At 41.9% G+C, this 19,158-nt stretch overlaps 1 protein-coding gene across 1 annotated transcript; it reads right to left on the bottom strand.

The window, feature by feature from the left end:
• Positions 1 to 416: 416 nt before the first annotated feature.
• LOC117965817 (C-type mannose receptor 2-like) lies at positions 417 to 18,655 on the bottom strand. Its single transcript, XM_059018447.1, has 7 exons — positions 18,608 to 18,655; positions 11,673 to 11,720; positions 10,373 to 10,714; positions 8,300 to 8,641; positions 7,432 to 7,755; positions 4,908 to 5,249; positions 417 to 860 (listed from the first exon to the last, which is right to left on the bottom strand). The coding sequence occupies exons 2-7, from the start codon at positions 11,707 to 11,709 to the stop codon at positions 466 to 468; spliced, it is 1,782 nt and encodes a 593-aa protein (XP_058874430.1). The 5' UTR covers positions 11,710 to 11,720; positions 18,608 to 18,655; the 3' UTR covers positions 417 to 465.
• Between the last annotated feature and the right edge of the window lie 503 nt (positions 18,656 to 19,158).

Below are 19,158 nucleotides of genomic sequence, written 5' to 3'. Positions count from 1 at the left end.
GTACAGAACACACAATAAGATATTAAACAAGTACGGAATGGAATATCACAGTGATGTATATCATTAAAGATTGCTACATAGGATTCTCTTTGATAGGAATGTGTAGTATTTTGCTGCACTACTCCTATAGTAAAGCTCTGGGTTCTGTGGAGACAGTGGTTCTCAGACTGGGGGTTGGGACACCCTGGGGGTCACAGAAAGGTTTTTAATGACCACATCTCAAGCAGACCTTCCATCCGCGATGGCTGCAGTGCATTGCAGCAGCTCTTTATAGAGCGGACATGGCATTGCAAACTCTGTCAGATACGAGATTTCTTTCTGCTTTATTATTCACACAATTTAGATTGAGATATTTCTATCATTTTCTTAGTAATTTTTTTTTTTTTCAGACTAAAGTGACTTTAAAAGGGGTCCCAGCTGGAGATAGTTTGAGAGCCACTGCTGTAAAAGCTTTTCAGGATGTTTTTAATCTTTGAAACAGATAAAGGGGAGCTGTTCATAGCAGCACAGATCATTCCACTCAGCCCCCCCATCCTTCCGCAGCACCATCTCCCCACAGTGCTCATAGTAAGGATTGTTGGGCTCTCCGGGGGCCCAGTTAGTGTAGTTTAGACGGGCCTTCTTATCCTTACCAGCAACCCAGTACCAGTTATCATACACAACGGTTCTGTGCAGGCCGATCCAGAATCGCGACGCAGTGCTGTTCCTGACGAGCTCCGACACTCTGTTCTGTGCAGCCAGGCTTGTGAGGCTCACTAGGTCAGTGTAGCGATCCCTGCAGTACTGCCAAGCCTCCGGCCAGACCATACTGTGAGAGATCAGGTGGAGCTCCTCGGGGAGTGGACTGCCTGCTGATAATAATAATAATAATAATAATAATAATAGCAATAATAATAATAATAATAATTTCATTTACTTTAATATGCTTTTATGTGTGTGACACTCATGTGCTATTCATGTGTCAGTCATGAGTGTTGGTTTAATGTTTGCAGTAATATTTAAAATGTGCTTCTACAGCTGCCATCAGCCTGCACTTCTTTATGACAGCAGATTGGTTCAGATTATCCGTGAGCCAGACTGCACTTGCATCTCAAATGCGACAATGTAACCTGTACACACTGCAGCATAGCCTACTGATGAGAAAATCATTCGAGTGCAGGGTGACATTGTCAGGCAGTAGATTTTGTTTAAAAATACATATTCTTTGTACTGTACAATATAATGTAACTCTATACATTAGGATTCCAAGCCGAAAGACAATCTTCTGCTCTCCTAGTGGTGTTGCTGAATAGTTGCACACACTCTCCCTCAGCTTATATAGCTCTAGTGCAGGGGTGTCCAATCACAGTGCTGGGCCATTCCAATCCAGCTTTAACAGGTGAAATGAGATCAGTAACTACTTCAGGGACTGGATGCAGCTTTAATTGGTTCAATTAAACAATTTAGAACAGGCTTGGAACAAAGACCGGGAGTGGAAGGGACCACTTTGCACACCCCCCCACCCCACCCCCGTCTAGTGGATCACATGTCACATGACACATGAGGTGGGCTGTCAATCACGCTGAACAGAAAAGTCTACAGTGAGTGGTTTAGATCAGGGCTTCTCAAACTCGGTCCTGGGGACCCCCTGTGTCTGCTGGTTTTCATTCCAACTGAGCTCTCAATTACTTAACTAGACCCTTAATTGAACTAATAATTTGCTTAATTAGACCTTTTTACTTGTTTTCAGCTCTTAAACAGTTGCAGTTCAAGTTACTTATCAAATGTTACAGCTAACTTGAAATATGCAACTGTTCAAGAGCTGAAAACAAGTAAAAAGGTGTAATTAAGCGCATTATCAGTTCAATTAAGGGTCTAGTTAAATAATTGAGAGCTTGGCTGGAATGAAAACCAGCAGACACAGGGGGTCCTCAGGACCGAGTTTGAGAAGCCCTGGTTTAGATGTCCCGAATTGCACTGCAGGGAGCTGGTGTCAGGCAGGCAGTTGCCTCACGCTAGGTTCAGCTTTCACATTATTTTTGCACACAAATCTCACATGGCTTCAATAGGTCTAGTGGTTCACATGACACATGAGAGAGCCATTCTACTGTGGTTTGTGAATCACACTGAAGTGATTACACTGCATACCTTGAGAGACCGGAGTGGAAGTGGGGCTCGAGGATTCTCCTTCTGTAAAAAGAAAAAAAAGGAAGTTTATAACAAAGCCATATTGCTGCAGTGGGTTCTGAATCCACTGAAGTGATTACACTCATACCTTGAGAGACCGGAGTGGAAGGGGGGCTTGTGGGGTCTGAATCTGTAAAGAAAACACACAACAAGAAGATTTAGCATTTGCTGTTTCAAGTGTATTGTTCAAATGCATTTCAATGAAGCAGTGTCTATGCTGCTGTCTCCACCAGGGCAATGCTGACAATGACATGGTTTATTGTTTTCAAATAAATATAATAAAGAGACAGTAAGAATGTATATCACAGCACACGTCTCTCCTGGGTATAACAATGAGGGGTAGCTGCTCCCTCTCACTCTCTTAATGACCGGGCTGGTTTCTGGTTCTTCAGATCTCTAGGCTACACCCTGCCCTGCTCTGGAGGTCAGACAGCTACTGTAGGATCAGATGGACTGAGCCTCTGAGTCCCTGCTCACAGACTGGGGTGCAAACACTGAGCTGAATAATTAAATAAACCCCATGTAAAACAATAAGACCCCACGTAGTCTGTAATGGGCAGCACAGAAGAGTTCACACAGCCATTAAATAAACCCCATGTCAAACAATAAGACCCCACGTAGTCTGTAATGTGCAGCACAGAAGAGTTCACACAGCCATTAAATAAACTCCATGTCAAACAATAAGACCCCACGTAGTCTGTAATGTGCAGCACAGAAGAGTTCACACAGCCATTAAATAAACCCCATGTAAAACAATAAGACCCCACGTAGTCTGTAATGTGCAGCACAGAACGTGAGTTAAGTGCAGGGCTCAGGTGGGGTGCTGGTACCTAGAACACAAGAAGCAGACGTGTAGAGGTAGATTTTCAAAGATGAACTCTTGTGTTTAGATGTTTAGATGAGTGTCTAATGTTTGGGCAATTTTCAACAGTATTCAAGATGTTTCCATCAGGGACCATTTGAATCCTTGCATGCTAGTTTAGACCTCATTACCATTCCTTTGTGTGGATTTCAATGCACTGACACGTCTACAGTGAGCGGTTTAGATCAGGGCTTCTCAAACTCGGTCCTGTGTCTGCTGGTTTTCATTCCAACCGAGCTCTCAATTACTTAACTAGACCCTTAATTGAACTAATAATTTGCTTAATTAGACCTTTTTACTTGTTTTCAGCTCTTAAACATTTGCAGTTCAAGTTACTTATCAAATGTTATAGCTAACTTGAAATATGCAACTGTTCAAGAGCTGAAAACAAGTAAAAAGGTTTAATTAAGCAAATTATCAGTTCAGTTAAGGGTCTAGTTAAGTAATTGAGAGCTTGGTTGGAATGAAAACCAGCAGACACAGGGGGTCTAGTGGTTCATGTGACACATGAGATTGCCATTCTACTGTGGTTTGTGAATCCACTGAAGTGATTACACTGCATACCTTGAGAGACCGGAGTGGAAGGGGGACTTGTGGGGTCTGAATCTGTAAAGAAAACACACAACAAGATTTAGTGTTTCCTGTTTCAAGTGTATTGTTCAAATGCATTTAAATGAAACTGTGTCTATGCTGCTGTCTCCATCAGGACAATAAATAAATACTAAAAATTCAAACAATAAGTAATTTATTACAAAGCCACATTCAAACTGAACTAATACACTCCTTACCTTTAGAGGCTGGAGTTGAGAGAAGGCTTGAGAGGTTTGGATTTGCAGGAGTAAAAAATACATCATTTGCCTTTTTACATTATTATTTAAATATATTTGAGTGACATTGTGTGTGTGTCTGGGTGCGTGTGCGTGTGTGTGTGTGGTGCTGTCCTCAGCAGGGCAATGGTGAGCTCACTGTTAAATTAGTGAGGTTGATAAGAACACTGTGATTCATTTATAACTCATGGTGTGGGCTGTCAATCACACTAAACAAACTGCCCTCTTCAAACTGCATTTACCTTGAGAGACCGGAGTGGAAGGGGGGCTCGAGGATTCTGCTTCTGTAAACAGAAAAAAAGAGAAAGAAAGTTTATAACAAAGCCATATTGCTGCAGTTGTTCTGAATCCACTGAAGTGATTACACTGCATACCTTGAGAGACCGGAGTGGAAGGGGGGCTTGTGGGGTCTGAATCTGTAAAGAAAACACACAACAAGAAGATTTAGCGTTTCCTGTTTCAAGTGTATTGTTCAAATGAATTTAAATGAAACTGTGTCTATGCTGCTGTCTCCACCAGGGCAATGCTGACAATGACATGGTTTATTGTTTTCAAATAAATATAATAAATAGACAGTAAGAATGTATATCACAGCACACGTCTCTCCTGGGTATAACAATGAGGGGTAGCTGCTCCCTCTCACTCTTAATGACAGGGCTGGTTTCTGGTTCTTCAGATCTCTAGGCTACACCCTGTCCTGCTCTGGAGGTCAGACAGCTACTGTAGGATCAGATGGACTGAGCCTCTGAGTCCCTGCTCACAGACTGGGGTGCAAACACTGAGCTGAACAAGAGCACAGACTGAACAGGGAGCCTTCAGTCACAGCAGCACAAGGGGTACTGATAGCTGCAATCCACATCACCCCATTACCTCTGGAAGGATATTGACCATCCCATCAGCCTGAGCAGGGAGCCTGTAATTGATTCTCAAAGTGGAAACTGCTAGATTCGTCACCACCAGGACCTACTGAAGAGATCTAATCATGCTTCCCTCTTTGAACCTGAAGGTACACACTGAATTAAATGAGAACACAGTCTGACCAGGGTCCTCACCCTCACAGCAGAAGAAGGGCAACTGATTGTTGCAGCCATAGTCATTCCATCCATCAGTCTTGCTCATCGCCACACACTTCTCACCCCCTCCCCAATTGTTTGGTTCCCCATAGTTCCACTTGTGAAATGTGTAGTTATCCCCCTGGTGTGACCACTTCCAGGGCTCATTGAACAGGCCTATCCAGAAGGGCTTGCCCTGCGCTTTCTTCACTAGGTCTTCATTTTCACTGGCGTTCTTTATACTGACTAGGTCGGTGTGGTGTTCTCTACAGTACTGCTGAGCTTCAGTCCAAGTTTTCAGTTCTTCAATCAGGGTGTAGCTCTGAGTGATGTTGCTGGGCTCTGTAAACACAAACAGCAGATCAAAATCAATGTCATCTGTGGAAGTGCGCTGGCTGTCCTGTTGTATAGTGATTGAATCCGAGTCACACTCGGCTCAGCTATCAAGGTCATGAAAAGCAGCATCTCTAGCAGTGCATGGGAGTCTCTTTAGTTTATGTCTGAAAAGTATTTAATAGCAAAGTGGGGGATGGGGGAGTCTATTTAATGATTTAGGAATAATGACTGTTCTTTTTCAATTCATTCATATTTTCCTCACAGTCGATGCACAATCAATATGAAGCAAACAGTATCATTATGACCCCCCCCCCTGTACTGTACTTTCCTGTACTGGCTGCTATTTATCTGTTTTGAAGTCAGCCTGTTCCAATGACAGTTTCAACATTCTAAACTCTGAGGGCATCGACTGCATGATAATGACCAGCGGTAGGAGGCTGTGTGGTCCAGTGGTTTAAGAAAAGGGCTTGTAATCAGGAGGTCCCCGATTCAAATCCTACCTCAGCCACTGGCTCATTGTGTGACCCTGAGCAAGTCACTTAACCTCCTTGTGCTCCGTCTTTCGGGTGAGACGTAGTTGTAAGTGACTCTGCAGCTGATGCATAGTTCACACACCCTTGTCTCTGTAAGTCGCCTTGGATAAAGGCGTCTGCTAAATAAACTAATAATAATAATAATAAAAATAATAATAATAATATTGTACAGTCTTATTGTACATGGTGGTGGTGCGAGACCCGTGTGTCATAAGATTGTCCATGTATGATAAGCGGGATGATAAAACTGCTAACCTCAATCTCTAAAAACAAACTCTACCACCAGTGTATGATCACAACAACACTGTTTAGAAGAGAAACAAAAGTTGCATTTGTCACGAGCAACAAGACTGGCTCATCACTGTGGAGGCTGTACCTCAGGAAACATGGCATTTATGTAGCCTAGTGTTGGTTAGGGAATCACCTGCCAACCGAGCACCTGCTGTGCTATGAGCTGTGTATGAAAGTCTGTCCTTTGCTCATGGTGACTGAAAATAACTTGTAACAGGGAGATGCAACTTGTATATATTGCAGAATACCTGTCAGACCTCATTTGCATAACAAACGAATCAGTCATGTGAGGTTCAGCCCACTACACACAATACAGCAAAACTACAACCCCCTTTATCACCTATTATTCAAATACAAATAGTTATTTAACTGTTAAACATATTTCTTCTACACATCTAATAAGCCCTTGTGACATTGAATGATTCTTAGTGTTAGATCTCCCTCTCGACCTGTAAGGGCACGGTGTAAGTGGTACAGAGTACTCTTAACTAAATGGCACGACAATTTATTCCGTAGGGTAGGTGGAAGTCGGTCGTTTAGGAAAGGGATGGAGCTGTGGTATCCAAACTCAATGACCCCGACGGTAAACGGTGTGGCATCCGAGGATTAGAGGAGCGGATGCGCTCTTTAACCTAGGGGTCATGAGCGAGGATATAAATAGGAGACATAGCGTAAAGTGATCTGTTCCTTGGTAAATAGTTAGAGACAACCTACAAGGATCCTGTGTTACCGTACTGTAAACCGTGAGTTTGTTTCATCTGTTAGTGTTTGTTATAACTGTTTGTCTGTTTTAAACTAGACTACCTATAACACGATCCGGAGCTGTAGCAGAAGCCAGCATAAACTCGGACATCACTTTCACCCCTGCATTTCACACAGAACTGTATTACACCACTTGCACATATTCATTATCACTAGGAACTGTGTTTGTGTTTTGTGTTTAGTGTTGGTGTGTAAAACTGGACTTTTGGTTGCGGGTCAAACCCGGGGAATTACAAATACCAAGTGATACACGCCGCTGTAGCACTACAACATTATTATTTACAGGTGTTTGCCATAAGGCTCTGGACATTGTTAATTAAATCAATAAACACCCTTGCACCTGGAAATCGTTGAATATTTCTTTGAATACACATTTTCTTATATTTCTTATGAAGGAAAAAAATCATAAGAAAATGTGTTATGAATAACAAATCTTCGTTACACTTTTCTTAATAACAAACTTAGAAACACTGTATTTGAGAAGATGTTTCTTCTTTTGAACATTTCAAGATTATGGCCCCTGTGCAGTATCCAGGGGACATGGCTTCAACCCCCAGTCCAGTCAGCTGTATCATTAACAAAGGAATTGAATCTCAACTCACCGCTGTAGCACATGAAATAGTTTCCCTGACTGCAGAGTGAATCCTCCCACTCTCCCTTCGCATTGACTGAAGCACAGAAGAGGTATCGTTCCCAGTTAGTGTAGATGACATCACCTCCACTGGACCACTGCCAGTTCTCTTTGTCACGATACAGCCCGATCCAGTGAACAGAGTCATTAGTTGAAGGTATAAGACCTATAAGCTCATTAACCCTGGCCTGGTCTTGAATACTGGGCAGGTCTCTGCTTTGGTTTCTGCAGTAGCTCTGAGCTTCCTGCCATGTCTTCCAAGTTCTTTCATAGAAACACTGACCAGAGGAGCCGCCTGGGGAGAGGGGACAGCACAATAAAGATGAGTGAAAACGTGTTCTTCACAGAAAAGATTTCCACTGGAAATGGAACCAACAGTCACAGATTACTGGTCCTGTAAGAAGGTGGGACACTAGTAGAACTGTATGGTGATAATAAATATACTAACAACATGCTTGTGGTTTGTACTGTAACACAAGTATCATTCTGGCATGAGTGACGAAGGTCATGGAAACACCAGGTAGCCAAAGAAATCGTTGTGAGAAAAACTCAATTCACTGTCAATCAATGTTAATGTTATTTTAGAATGTGTAAAGGTACATGTCTTGTTATTATACGATATTGCACAGCACAGCACAATACCATAAAGCCTAAGGAAATATAACTGGGTTTTTTACCCTTTTAACCTCATTTAGACCCTCTGTGATTGATTCTCAAAGTGGAAACTGGAAGATTTGTCACAACCAGGACCGACTGAAGAGATCTAATCATGCTTCCCTCTTTGAACCTGAAGGTACACACTGAATTAAATGAGAACACAGTCTGACCAGGGTCCTCACCCTCACAGCAGAAGAAGGGCAACTGATTGTTGCAGCCATAGTCATTCCATCCAGCAGTCTTACTCATCGCCACACACTTCTCACCCCCTCCCCAATTGTTTGGTTCCCCATAGTTCCAGTTGTGAAATGTGTAGTTATCCCCCTGGTGTGACCACTTCCAGGGCTCATTGAACAGGCCTATCCAGAAGGGCTTGCCCTGCGCTTTCTTCACTATTTCTTCATTTTCACTGGCGTTCTTTATACTGACGAGGTCGGTGTGGTGTTCTCTACAGTACTGCTGAGCTTCAGTCCAGGTTTTCAGTTCTTCAATCAGGGTGTATCTCTCAGTGATGTTGCTGGGCTCTGTAAACACAAACATCAGATCAAAATCAATGTCAGCTGTGGAGGTGTGCTGGCTCTCCTGTTGTATAGTGATTGAACCCGAGTCACACCCGGCTCAGCTATCAAAGTCATGAAAAGCAGCATCTCTAGCAGTGCATGGGAGTCTCTTTAGTTTATGTCTGAAAAGTATTTAATAGCAAAGTGGGGGATGGGGGAGTCTATTTAATGATTTAGGAATAATGACTGTTCTTTTTCAATTCATTCATATTTTCCTCACAGTTGATGCACAATCAATATGAAGCAAACAGTATCATTATGACCCCCCCCCCCCCCCCTTGTACTGTACTGTACTGTACTTTCCTGTACTGGCTGCTATTTGTCTGTTTTGAAGTCAGCCTGTTCCAATGACAGTTTCAACATTCTAAACTCTGAGGGCATCGACTGCATGATAATGACCAGCGGTAGGAGGCTGTGTGGTCCAGTGGTTTAAGAAAAGGGCTTGTAATCAGGAGGTCCCCGATTCAAATCCTGCCTCAGCCACTGACTCATTGTGTGACCCTGAGCAAGTCCCTGTTCTTTAACTATCTTTACAAAGGACTGCCATTACATTTCTCTCAAAATAACTGTCCCTTTATTTATTTATTTTCTGTGACACACACACAGACACACACAAAGACACCACACAGACACACACAAAGACACACCACAGACACATACACATACACATACAGACACACACACAGACACGCCACACAGACAGACACACACAGACAGACACAGACACACAGAATAAGTTGCAATCAGGATTCACTGAATACTGAGTGCTAACTCTTACCTTAGAATCACTAGAGCCCCTAGTCATAATAATAATATAGGAATAGTAAATGTCGGCCAAACAACTGGTGATCTCTGCATTCCTCTACAATGCTGCAATTCAAGAACCAAGCAACTCGTCTGAGATGATCGAATGGCAAAGTCAATCTACTGCTCAGCTGGAAGGCTATCAGCAAGACAATGCCTGGCAATGTTAGAAGAATCCAAAGATGAGATCTGCATCCAGAGTTGCCCACTATGCTGCTGTCGGGGGCGACAGGCCCTCAAAGATGAGATCTGCATCCAGATTTGCCCACTATGCTGCTGTCGGGGGCGACAGGCCCTCAAAGATGAGATCTGCATCCAGAGATGCCCACTATGCTGCTGTCGGGGGCGACAGGCCCTCAAAGATGAGATCTGCATCCAGAGTTGCCCACTATGCTGCTGTCAGGGGCGACAGGCCCTCAAAGATGAGATCTGCATCCAGAGTTGCCCACTATGCTGCTGTCAGGGGCGACAGGCCCTCAAAGATGAGATCTGCATCCAGAGTTGCCCACTATGCTGCTGTCGGGGGCGACAGGCCCTCAAAGATGTTGAAATCCAAAAGGACACGGTCCAGAAGAAAACCCCTAATTTCCTGATAACTAACTTCTGATATAACAAGATTATACAAGATATGACAAGTATTTTTTTAAACGGCCTCTGAAACACACCAAACACATCTAATAACTGTATGTTTTTGTGTCCTTTCAAGGGCAACTTGGATTCAGGGTTTTGACTGAAAATATTTGCAAGCTGAAATTGTTTGAGATATTAGCAGCTGTAGGAGTGGGTGGATTTGCAAACTCATACAAGCTCCCCTCCCAGGGATGCTTAATAATTATAAGAACTAAAATGAATGAATAATCAATTGCAATATAGCAACAATAATGTCTTTACCTTTGTAGCACATGAAGGCTTTCTGAAGGTGGCAGGGTAAATCAATCCACTTTCCCTCTAAATTGACAGAAGCACAGAAGATGTCTGCCCTCCAGTTGGAGTAGATGACATCATCGCTGTTAGACCACTGCCAGTTCTGTGTGTCATCACGATACAGCCCGATCCAGGAATCCCCGAGAGAAGCTCCTGCAATATTTAAAAGCTGCTTTGCATCTTCCTGGCTGCGCACAGTGGCCAGGTCTATGTGATTCTCTCTACAGTACCTCTGAGCTTCAGACCAACTCTTCTTAGTTTCCACAAACACGTGTTTTCTGATCTGGTTGTATGCAGGCACACAAAACCCTGATAAAGAAAAAACAACATGATTAACACTAGAACGAGCAAGGCGGTCATTTTGACCGTTTTTTGGATTTTAATTTAAATATTAAGACACAGAGCTGTGCTTTCCTGACTTCCTAAATCTATGTACTAATTACCTTGACAAAGAAAGAATCGTGTCGCTCCAAAAATTAGTGAGATAAAATACTGTCATACCTATTCCGACCAGGAGCAGTCAAATTGACCGCTGCATAGAAAACCTATTATAACAATGAGGTGATGCGGTATTATTTGTATTCATCAGTCAGGACTTGCAGACATGTACTGAAGTTTGATTATATCAGTCTGCATTCCTCAAGTGAGCGGTCTGTTGACATTTCTATTGTTTCAATGAACCTCCTGATAGCCCATCAATCAGCCTTGACAGCTCACGGTGCCTGGCTGTGTGCAGAGCGGTGCGAGCCCATTGTATATGGAGCAGGGGAGCGGAGCGGACATTTCCAGCCTGCTCTTTCACAGCACTAACAACTGAGCATGGTTTGATTTTACATGTTCTGCCAGGGAATTTGCACAGAGAATTAAAGAAAAAAGAAGCAGTCACTATACAGTATTTTCCATCATGCCTGTGCATGATAACCATTCATTTTCCAGTTTCAAACCAAAATTTCATCTTAAGTGGACAAGCGGTTCGCTACACATTTGTAACAATGTAGGTGTGACAGAAAGACAGACAGCCTCCATATACCCCCCACAGTACCGATCAATGGCTTGTGCTGAGCTGAGCAGATATAACTGCAGCCAGGTCTGCTCTGTAGAAGTGGAGCAGTGCAGTAAACACACACACCCAGGAATCACATGTTAGTTTCACAGTGAACGTGATTGAGGGACACTGCAGCTTTAAGAACTGCGATAACTTTTCTGAGAGAGAATGTGGAAAATATCAAAGCAAACAGTGAGAAAACCAGAAATAAAGGAAACCCACCTGCAAGCAGAAGGATGAGCAGGCCTCTCTCCCCCATCACAGCAGACTCTGCATTAGAAACAGAAGACTTTCAATTAATCACCTTCATAGAGGGAAAGCTTCAAATATAATAAACAGCAAAACAAAATAAAAAACAGAATACTCAATCACATTGGAACCTCAACAGAAATGTTGTTGTTATTATTAGTAGTAGTCCTATTTGATGACCAACAGGAGGGCTCTATCAGCTTTCACTCAGCACATGGTGTTCCAGGTGGTCTCCCATCCAAGTACTAACCAAGCCCAACCTTGCTTAGCTTCTACGATCATCCTAGATGAGGCTTACTCAAGATGGTATAGCTGATGTAATAGCTGATAAAAAAAATGCTAATCAGCATCCCCTAATCAAAAAGGCGGTGCTAACACAAACCCCCCATTAACTATCTAACAAATAGTACAGGGTTCTCCTCGTTGCGGAGCGGAGGGGGGTCGAGGAGAAATCAAAGATCCTGTTCAGGTTGTTCTCGAGGGGAGGCTGAGGAGGGTCCAGCAACTTTGGTTCAATCAGCAGGACTGGCTCTCCGGTCCTAAGGACCCCCTCGAGATACCTGTTTGAGGGCCTTGAGGTGGAGGTGACTCAGAGGTGTGCGGTGCTGGCGTGGATGGGTTTGCACTCTGCTTGAGTTTAGGGCACCTTTTATTTTGGTGCCCCAGGTCTCTGCAGTGGTAGCACTGCACCTCCTCTGAGGAGAAAAAAATCACACAGTTGGCCTCCACAGTTTCCATCCCTGCCAGGTGGATGGTAACTTGACGTCAGAAGGACAGGACGTGGTGGAGGGGCTGGTCTTTGCACCCTAGGGGGGATGGGGTGGATCGTTGTTTTCAGCTCCCCTAGGGCCTGAAGATGGGGCTTCAGAAGTTCATCCTTTAAGAAAGGTTGGACGTTAGAAAGGACGACCCTGCTGCCCAACCCCTCCATGAGTTCTATGAAGATGTACATCCCCCCAACTGCGAGTCCCCTCTCAACCCGCAGTGTGTGTCGCCACAATGGTCGACGGTCTGACCACCTTGGCCATGGCCATGGATGGGAAAATGTTAATTTGCATATAAAGAATTATATTATATTAAGTTTTAGGCTACCAATAATCAGTATAATAATTTGAATTAATAGTAGAACACGCTAAACTGTAAAATTCTGCCAATCTCACTGTTGGGTAGATTGTCTATGGAAGGTTCCCAGCCCAGAATAAAAAAGGAGACTCTAAACTAGGAGGGCTATCCTTGCCTGTTATATATTATTTGGCTGCAAGGATATATTCGGCAATATCGGATTTTCAAAAATGTTAATGCCGGTTGTGCGCACATGAAACCATTTGGAAAACAATCTGACAATTCAGATCTCCTAACTGGTCCCAAAGAAAAGTGTTTAAAAAAAGAAAACAAATAAAAACAGTTATAAAAACAGTTATTAAATACACTAAATGTCTGGTATAATGTTTAAAACAATGTTAGGATTAGACAAGGATTATTTAAAAGCGGAGAACAAAGATATATCTTCCACAAAAAGAGAGGCAACTAACAAGACCCTGAAGTAACATGTCCACTGTAATGAAGAACATCCTTCCTGCTTTCCATCATCTGTGTGTTATTGATTGATAATAATACTATTACTAATAATAATAATAATAATAATAATAATAATAATAATAATAATAATAATAATAATAATAACGGTCATCATAATCTGTGTTAGATAGCGTCTTTCATTATAAGGATCCTAAAGCTCTTTACAATTAAAAAGCCATAAAAAAGACCATGTAGGTCACAAATAAAAACTAAAGCTTAAAAAAATCTGATAACAACCAAACACGTGTGCCCTTTTTACATACAATAGAGTATCCCAAAGCTCTTTTGCAACAACAACTATAAAGACCATACAGACATCACAGAAACAAGAAACAAGCAAATAAAATTAAAAAAGAGAAAAAAAACACATTAAAATCTGACACGTCACAATTAAATATATGCAATACACAAAATGTATGCAATAAAATAAAGAACAGAAGGCTTTATATTATAGCCTAGTAAAAACGAGTGTGCAGTGTCTTCGTATACACACAGATAGGATATTAAATAACTTCTGCTGTATTATAAGATTTCACAATTATTTTCAGCAAATCGAGAGATCTTGCTGGGAGCGCAGGACCGATGAGGGAGGCAGTGCCTGTTGTGGAGCAAATGCTGTTTATCATCGAGTCTGTCACATAGTTATGCTATTATTCACTTAGTTTACTTTAGAAATGTATTAAATTAATTAAAACATGTTATTATTATATGATAACATTCTTTAAAATATGCATTCGCCCTTTAAAAAACAGTTGTCACATGAATTTCAGTTTACGGTGCCGCTTATCAATTTCAGTGCAAGACTCCAGTGACTGTTTAGCCAGAGAGCATGCGCAGACGCATAAAAGGAAAAGTCGCGTCAGGAACATTAAAGGATTAAGTATTGGGGAGAAATCAAATAGGCTATTCAAGACAAATAACAATGAAGAGGGGCTGTGAGAAATGCTGTTTCAGCAAAAATAGTGGGTGGACTGAGTCCACCCTTCCAAAAAAGTGAGTGGACTGCATCCACCCGCGTCCAGCCCCCAGTCTAACACTGTGCGCACCACACCCGCGTCCAGCCCCCAGTCTAACACTGTGCGCAGCACACCCGCGTCCAGCCCCCAGTCTAACACTGTGCGCAGCACACCCGCGTCCAGCCCCCAGTCTAACACTGTGCGCACCACACCCGCGTCCACCCCTGAGTCTAACACTGTGTGCACCACACCCGCGTCCAGCCCCGAGTCTAACACTGTGCGCAGCACACCCGCGTCCAGCCCCCAGTCTAACACTGTGCGCAGCACACCCGCTTCCAGCCCCCAGTCTAACACTGTGCGCACCACACCCGCGTCCAGCCCCCAGTCTAACACTGTGCGCAGCACACCCGCGTCCAGCCCCCAGTCTAACACTGTGCGCAGCACACCCGCGTCCAGCCCCCAGTCTAACACTGTGCGCACCACACCCGCGTCCAGCCCCCAGTCTAACACTGTGCGCAGCACACCCGCGTCCAGCCCCCAGTCTAACACTGTGCGCAGCACACCCGCGTCCAGCCCCCAGTCTAACACTGTGCGCAGCACACCCGCGTCCAGCCCCCAGTCTAACACTGTGCGCACCACGAGTGAACGGCCTGGCTTTTACCATCGCTGCTATCAGGTTGCGCTCTGCAGTAGAATCACAGTGCCACCTTGTGGCGGAAATAAATCAAAGCACCAAGTGCGTTTCAAATAAAGTTCTCTCTCCTGTGTGTCAGTGAGTTGTCCACCACCCTTCCACAAACTGTTTGAATTGGAGGAGCTCTGAAAAAGTGCCAGCAGTAATATTAGTAGTATGATAATTGTTGTTGTTAACATTATTTTAGTAGTAGCATTGATTATGACTACACTGTTCTTTAATATGCGGATAGATAGATAGATAGATAGATAGATAGATAGATAGATAGATAGATAGATAGATAGATAGATAGATAGATAGATAGATAGATAGATAGATTATTATTATTATTATTATTATTATTATTATTATTATTATTTCTTAGCAGACACCCTTCTCCAGGGCGACTTACAGTCATAAACAAAAATACATTTCAAGAATCACAGTACAAGTAATAAAACAATTAATAGCAAGATAAATACAATGACTTCGATAGATAGATAGATGATCTTTGGTGAGTTACAGGAATATAATTCCATCTAGGGTTTCTGTGACGTCATAAATTATAATCCATGGATACCCTTGTGATGCTAATATTAAGAAGACGAGGTTCATCAGTACAGTGTTTTTTTAAACGTCGTGTTTCAGCGCTGTACATGCGTTCTGTGTCGTTATCCGTTAGTGCTTCAGCTTTATTTGGATGATCGCCTTTACCTGGTTTTAATTTTCCACATCATGTTAAAAGCAGTGTGGACACAAGAGTAAAACAAATAATACTGTTATCCTTTGACAGAATACAGAACACAATATACCAAAAAAAAAAAAATCCTCCCAAATTCAATATTCTGTTCTCAAAAGAACACAGTTAATAATACATGGACGAGGACACGCCAATATTTCTTGCTACATAAAAAAACCGAACCACTTACTGTAAAACACAACTCCCCTAAATCCTGCTATGCAAATCACAAATACTAAAAAGAATCTTAGTAATAGGCCTGTTGTATAAAATTGATAACTTTATCTGTGGCTTACAAAACATACAAGATTTCCATTACACGAGAGTAGATGTTAAAACTTCATGCTGATTTGAACTCGGCTCTCGCCAAGATAAGCACCAACTAAGACGTAGCTTTACAGTAAACTAATGTGATCCATATGCGTCTCCATCCATTTACGTTTCCTTCCATATGATGATGTAGATATCCTTCTGTCTGGTGTTAATGGCTGAAGTGTAATGCTGGCTCCAGGGATCAGCTTATTTTGCCTCCCTGGCGCATCAGCACACACAACGGCTGCGATGCTGGCTCCGGGGATCAACCAAAGTGCGGCCTCCCCAGCGCATCAGCATGACAACCGTCTGGATTGAGCTAAGTAGGGTACATCTCTGGGGTTTTCAAGTGGGCACCTTCCATCCTCAGTGTTTCGTCGACTAGCCCACGACACCTCAAGAGGGCTCGACGGTGATTCTGGCGTCCCAGCATCACCCCCCTCCGTCCCCCACTCAACTCAGCCCAGCATAAGAAGCATATGATTGTGTCACTATCGTCTTACCGACAAGAACAAAAACATCTTCTATACTCCTCCTCTTCATCGTATATTAATGGTCATAACAGTTCAATATTCTAACGTTCATAAAATACACGATGGCGGTTTTACGCTTGTTGACGAAGATAAAAAATGGACTGTTCTATTTCTTATTGGTGTGTGTGAGAATGGGGGGGCGTGTTGACTTTGTCAGGACTCATACAGAAGGCAGCGCGGGAAATCCATGCAATTTGAAGTTATTTATGGTGGGGGATTTACTTCATATAGTATTTTATATTTTATTCATTGATTTTTGTTTAAAAAAATCGTAATGTAAAAGACTCCCGGCTTTCACTGTACTAACAATATAATCATCTTCAGAAGCGTAGAATTGTGATTTTCGTTCCATCACTACAGAATAGGGAACATGTTTCACCCGGTTGCGTGTTTCAAAAGCATGTTTATTTGTGTGTGTTGATCGGAGACATGGAAAAGTAATATTAACCTGAATACTGAATATGAATTAAATAAAAATGCAGAGAAATAAAATATTAAATGACCTAACTAAATAAAATACTATTCGCTCTGTTATCTGCATAACAATATGATTCCACACTGAGCCAAGCTGTTTGAGACACGGGATCAAGCTTTGTAAAGATCCAGTCAGATCATTACTGTGGTAATAATTGTAAGTGTTTTTACACATGACTTTCCTTGTTTGGTTTCTCCTATTGTTTAGCGGACTGTCTCTCCTATTGTTTAGCGGACTGAATTGTTTGAATTTCACATTTATTAGGACATGTCAATACTTTACAATGCTATCGTATTTAAAATGGCAAATATGATTTTAAATAGTAGGGGGTTACTTAACTCGTTGTGTTTGAGATTTTAAAGATGAGTCGAGTTTGTGTTTTTTAAAGACGAGTCGAGTTTGTAATAGGCGTTGTTCAAGTCTAACTCCACAGTTTTGCAGCTCCAGAACACCGCTAAGCTGCTATCATGCCGCCCGCACTGTGACAATCAGGCGCTTCATACATCAATCGTTAACTCGATGACAATTAAACTTTTAAAAAAACGTTTGCCTGCAACAGACATTCATATATTAATATACCGAATCTACTCCAGGTGAATCACTTTTACAAGGAATACATGTTTTAACCAAACGCGATGGCAATAGACAGAAGAGGGCTGTATAATGACAAAGAGACATCCACGTCTCTCGAATGATATCATCGGCAGTACAATAAAAATAACAATACAATAATAAAGCGGTTTACGCTCTGGCTTTGATTTATACCAGCGCGTCTACCCTTCAGCGCACGTTTCTAGCATGTTATTTACTTATCTATTTTGCAATCCCTTTTCTATTTCTCTGATTCATTCAGTACCAAAACCCGACTGGACGTCAAAAACAGAGAAAAGGAAAAACGAGTCGAGTTGTGCTGCTGCCCCGGAACCCTGTGAGATATATTGATCAAATAAACTGCTTCACACCATCAGTCACTTATTGGGTTGTTATGCGATGAAAATAAAAACCTACAAGTACTATTGAATGAAGCAAACAATACTATATGGAATACACATCATCAATTATAATGATTTCGTTTCACTGTGTTTGCATAAAGACCCAGTATTGCACTTTGAAGCATTGAAAACATCTGATTTGAATGTTTTCTTGGCAGGTTTGAGTCGGGTAAGCAAGGCTATGCAAAGCACAGCTCATCCCATCGACCAAATGATTTTTATGCTGCTACAGATTGAATTGAATATATTTCTACAGTTTATATATTTTTAGAAGAATTCCTGCTCAAATGACTCCCGCATTTAACCAATCAGAACAGACTTAAACAGAATAGGGCTGTATAAGAAAAACATATACATCTAAAACAATACAAAATAAAAATATTAAAAAGCAATACATCTCAATATAATGATAATAGCAATAATAATATTTTTGTTGAGTTTATTTCCTATAGAGTAGTAAACTCCTTCTGCAAGAAGCAGTTATAAATGTAAAATGTTCAACGTGGGCTATTGAGGAAACTGCCTCCTTAAAATCTATATTTAAAACCTATTGAGACTTTAACATATAAACATGCTGCTGTTTTTAATGGATATTTAGTAATCTACGTACAGACAAAATACATCTAGATAATGTTTTTGGAAAGTCTTACCTTAGACGCAAAGCAGTGCCAAAGTGTTCTCCCTGGTCTGAAACGCGCTGACACTGTGACGCTCAGTTTAGACATGCTGTGATATACTGAGCATGATGGGCGGAGACAAACAGCACAGCCAGTGACGTCATTCAGTAAGCAGTGATAGTCACACCCATTTTAGAAAAGGTACACGTTTTATATATATTTTAAAATATACAGCAGCACCAAACATGATTAAGACAATTTCCCCACGTTTTAATATCAGTGCTTCAATACATTATAAAATGGCACACAACATGATTCAGACAACAGTGTAGATATGAAATAGAAAGTTTAAACTATCTCAGGAACAAACGAAATGATAATCTGCAAAAAATAAAGACTCTTAGTTTATAGCTATGTACTTCAATCCAAATAGTTCAGCTAAAGTTGTACTGAGGGCGCTGTGTGTGAAGTGCAGGTTTATTTAATTTAATGATTTAAGCGCTGTGACGGCGCAGCCTATCAGAATGGCTGCCTGTGCTGTTGCTAGGTAAAACTGAAACTGGGTTCTAGTTTAGTGAATGAGA

This window comes from Acipenser ruthenus, chromosome 59 (genome assembly GCF_902713425.1).
Source record: "Acipenser ruthenus chromosome 59, fAciRut3.2 maternal haplotype, whole genome shotgun sequence".
Lineage (NCBI taxonomy): Eukaryota > Metazoa > Chordata > Actinopteri > Acipenseriformes > Acipenseridae > Acipenser > Acipenser ruthenus.
Note: the sequence above shows the minus strand (reverse complement) of the source record. Positions and strands in the feature narration are given on the sequence as shown.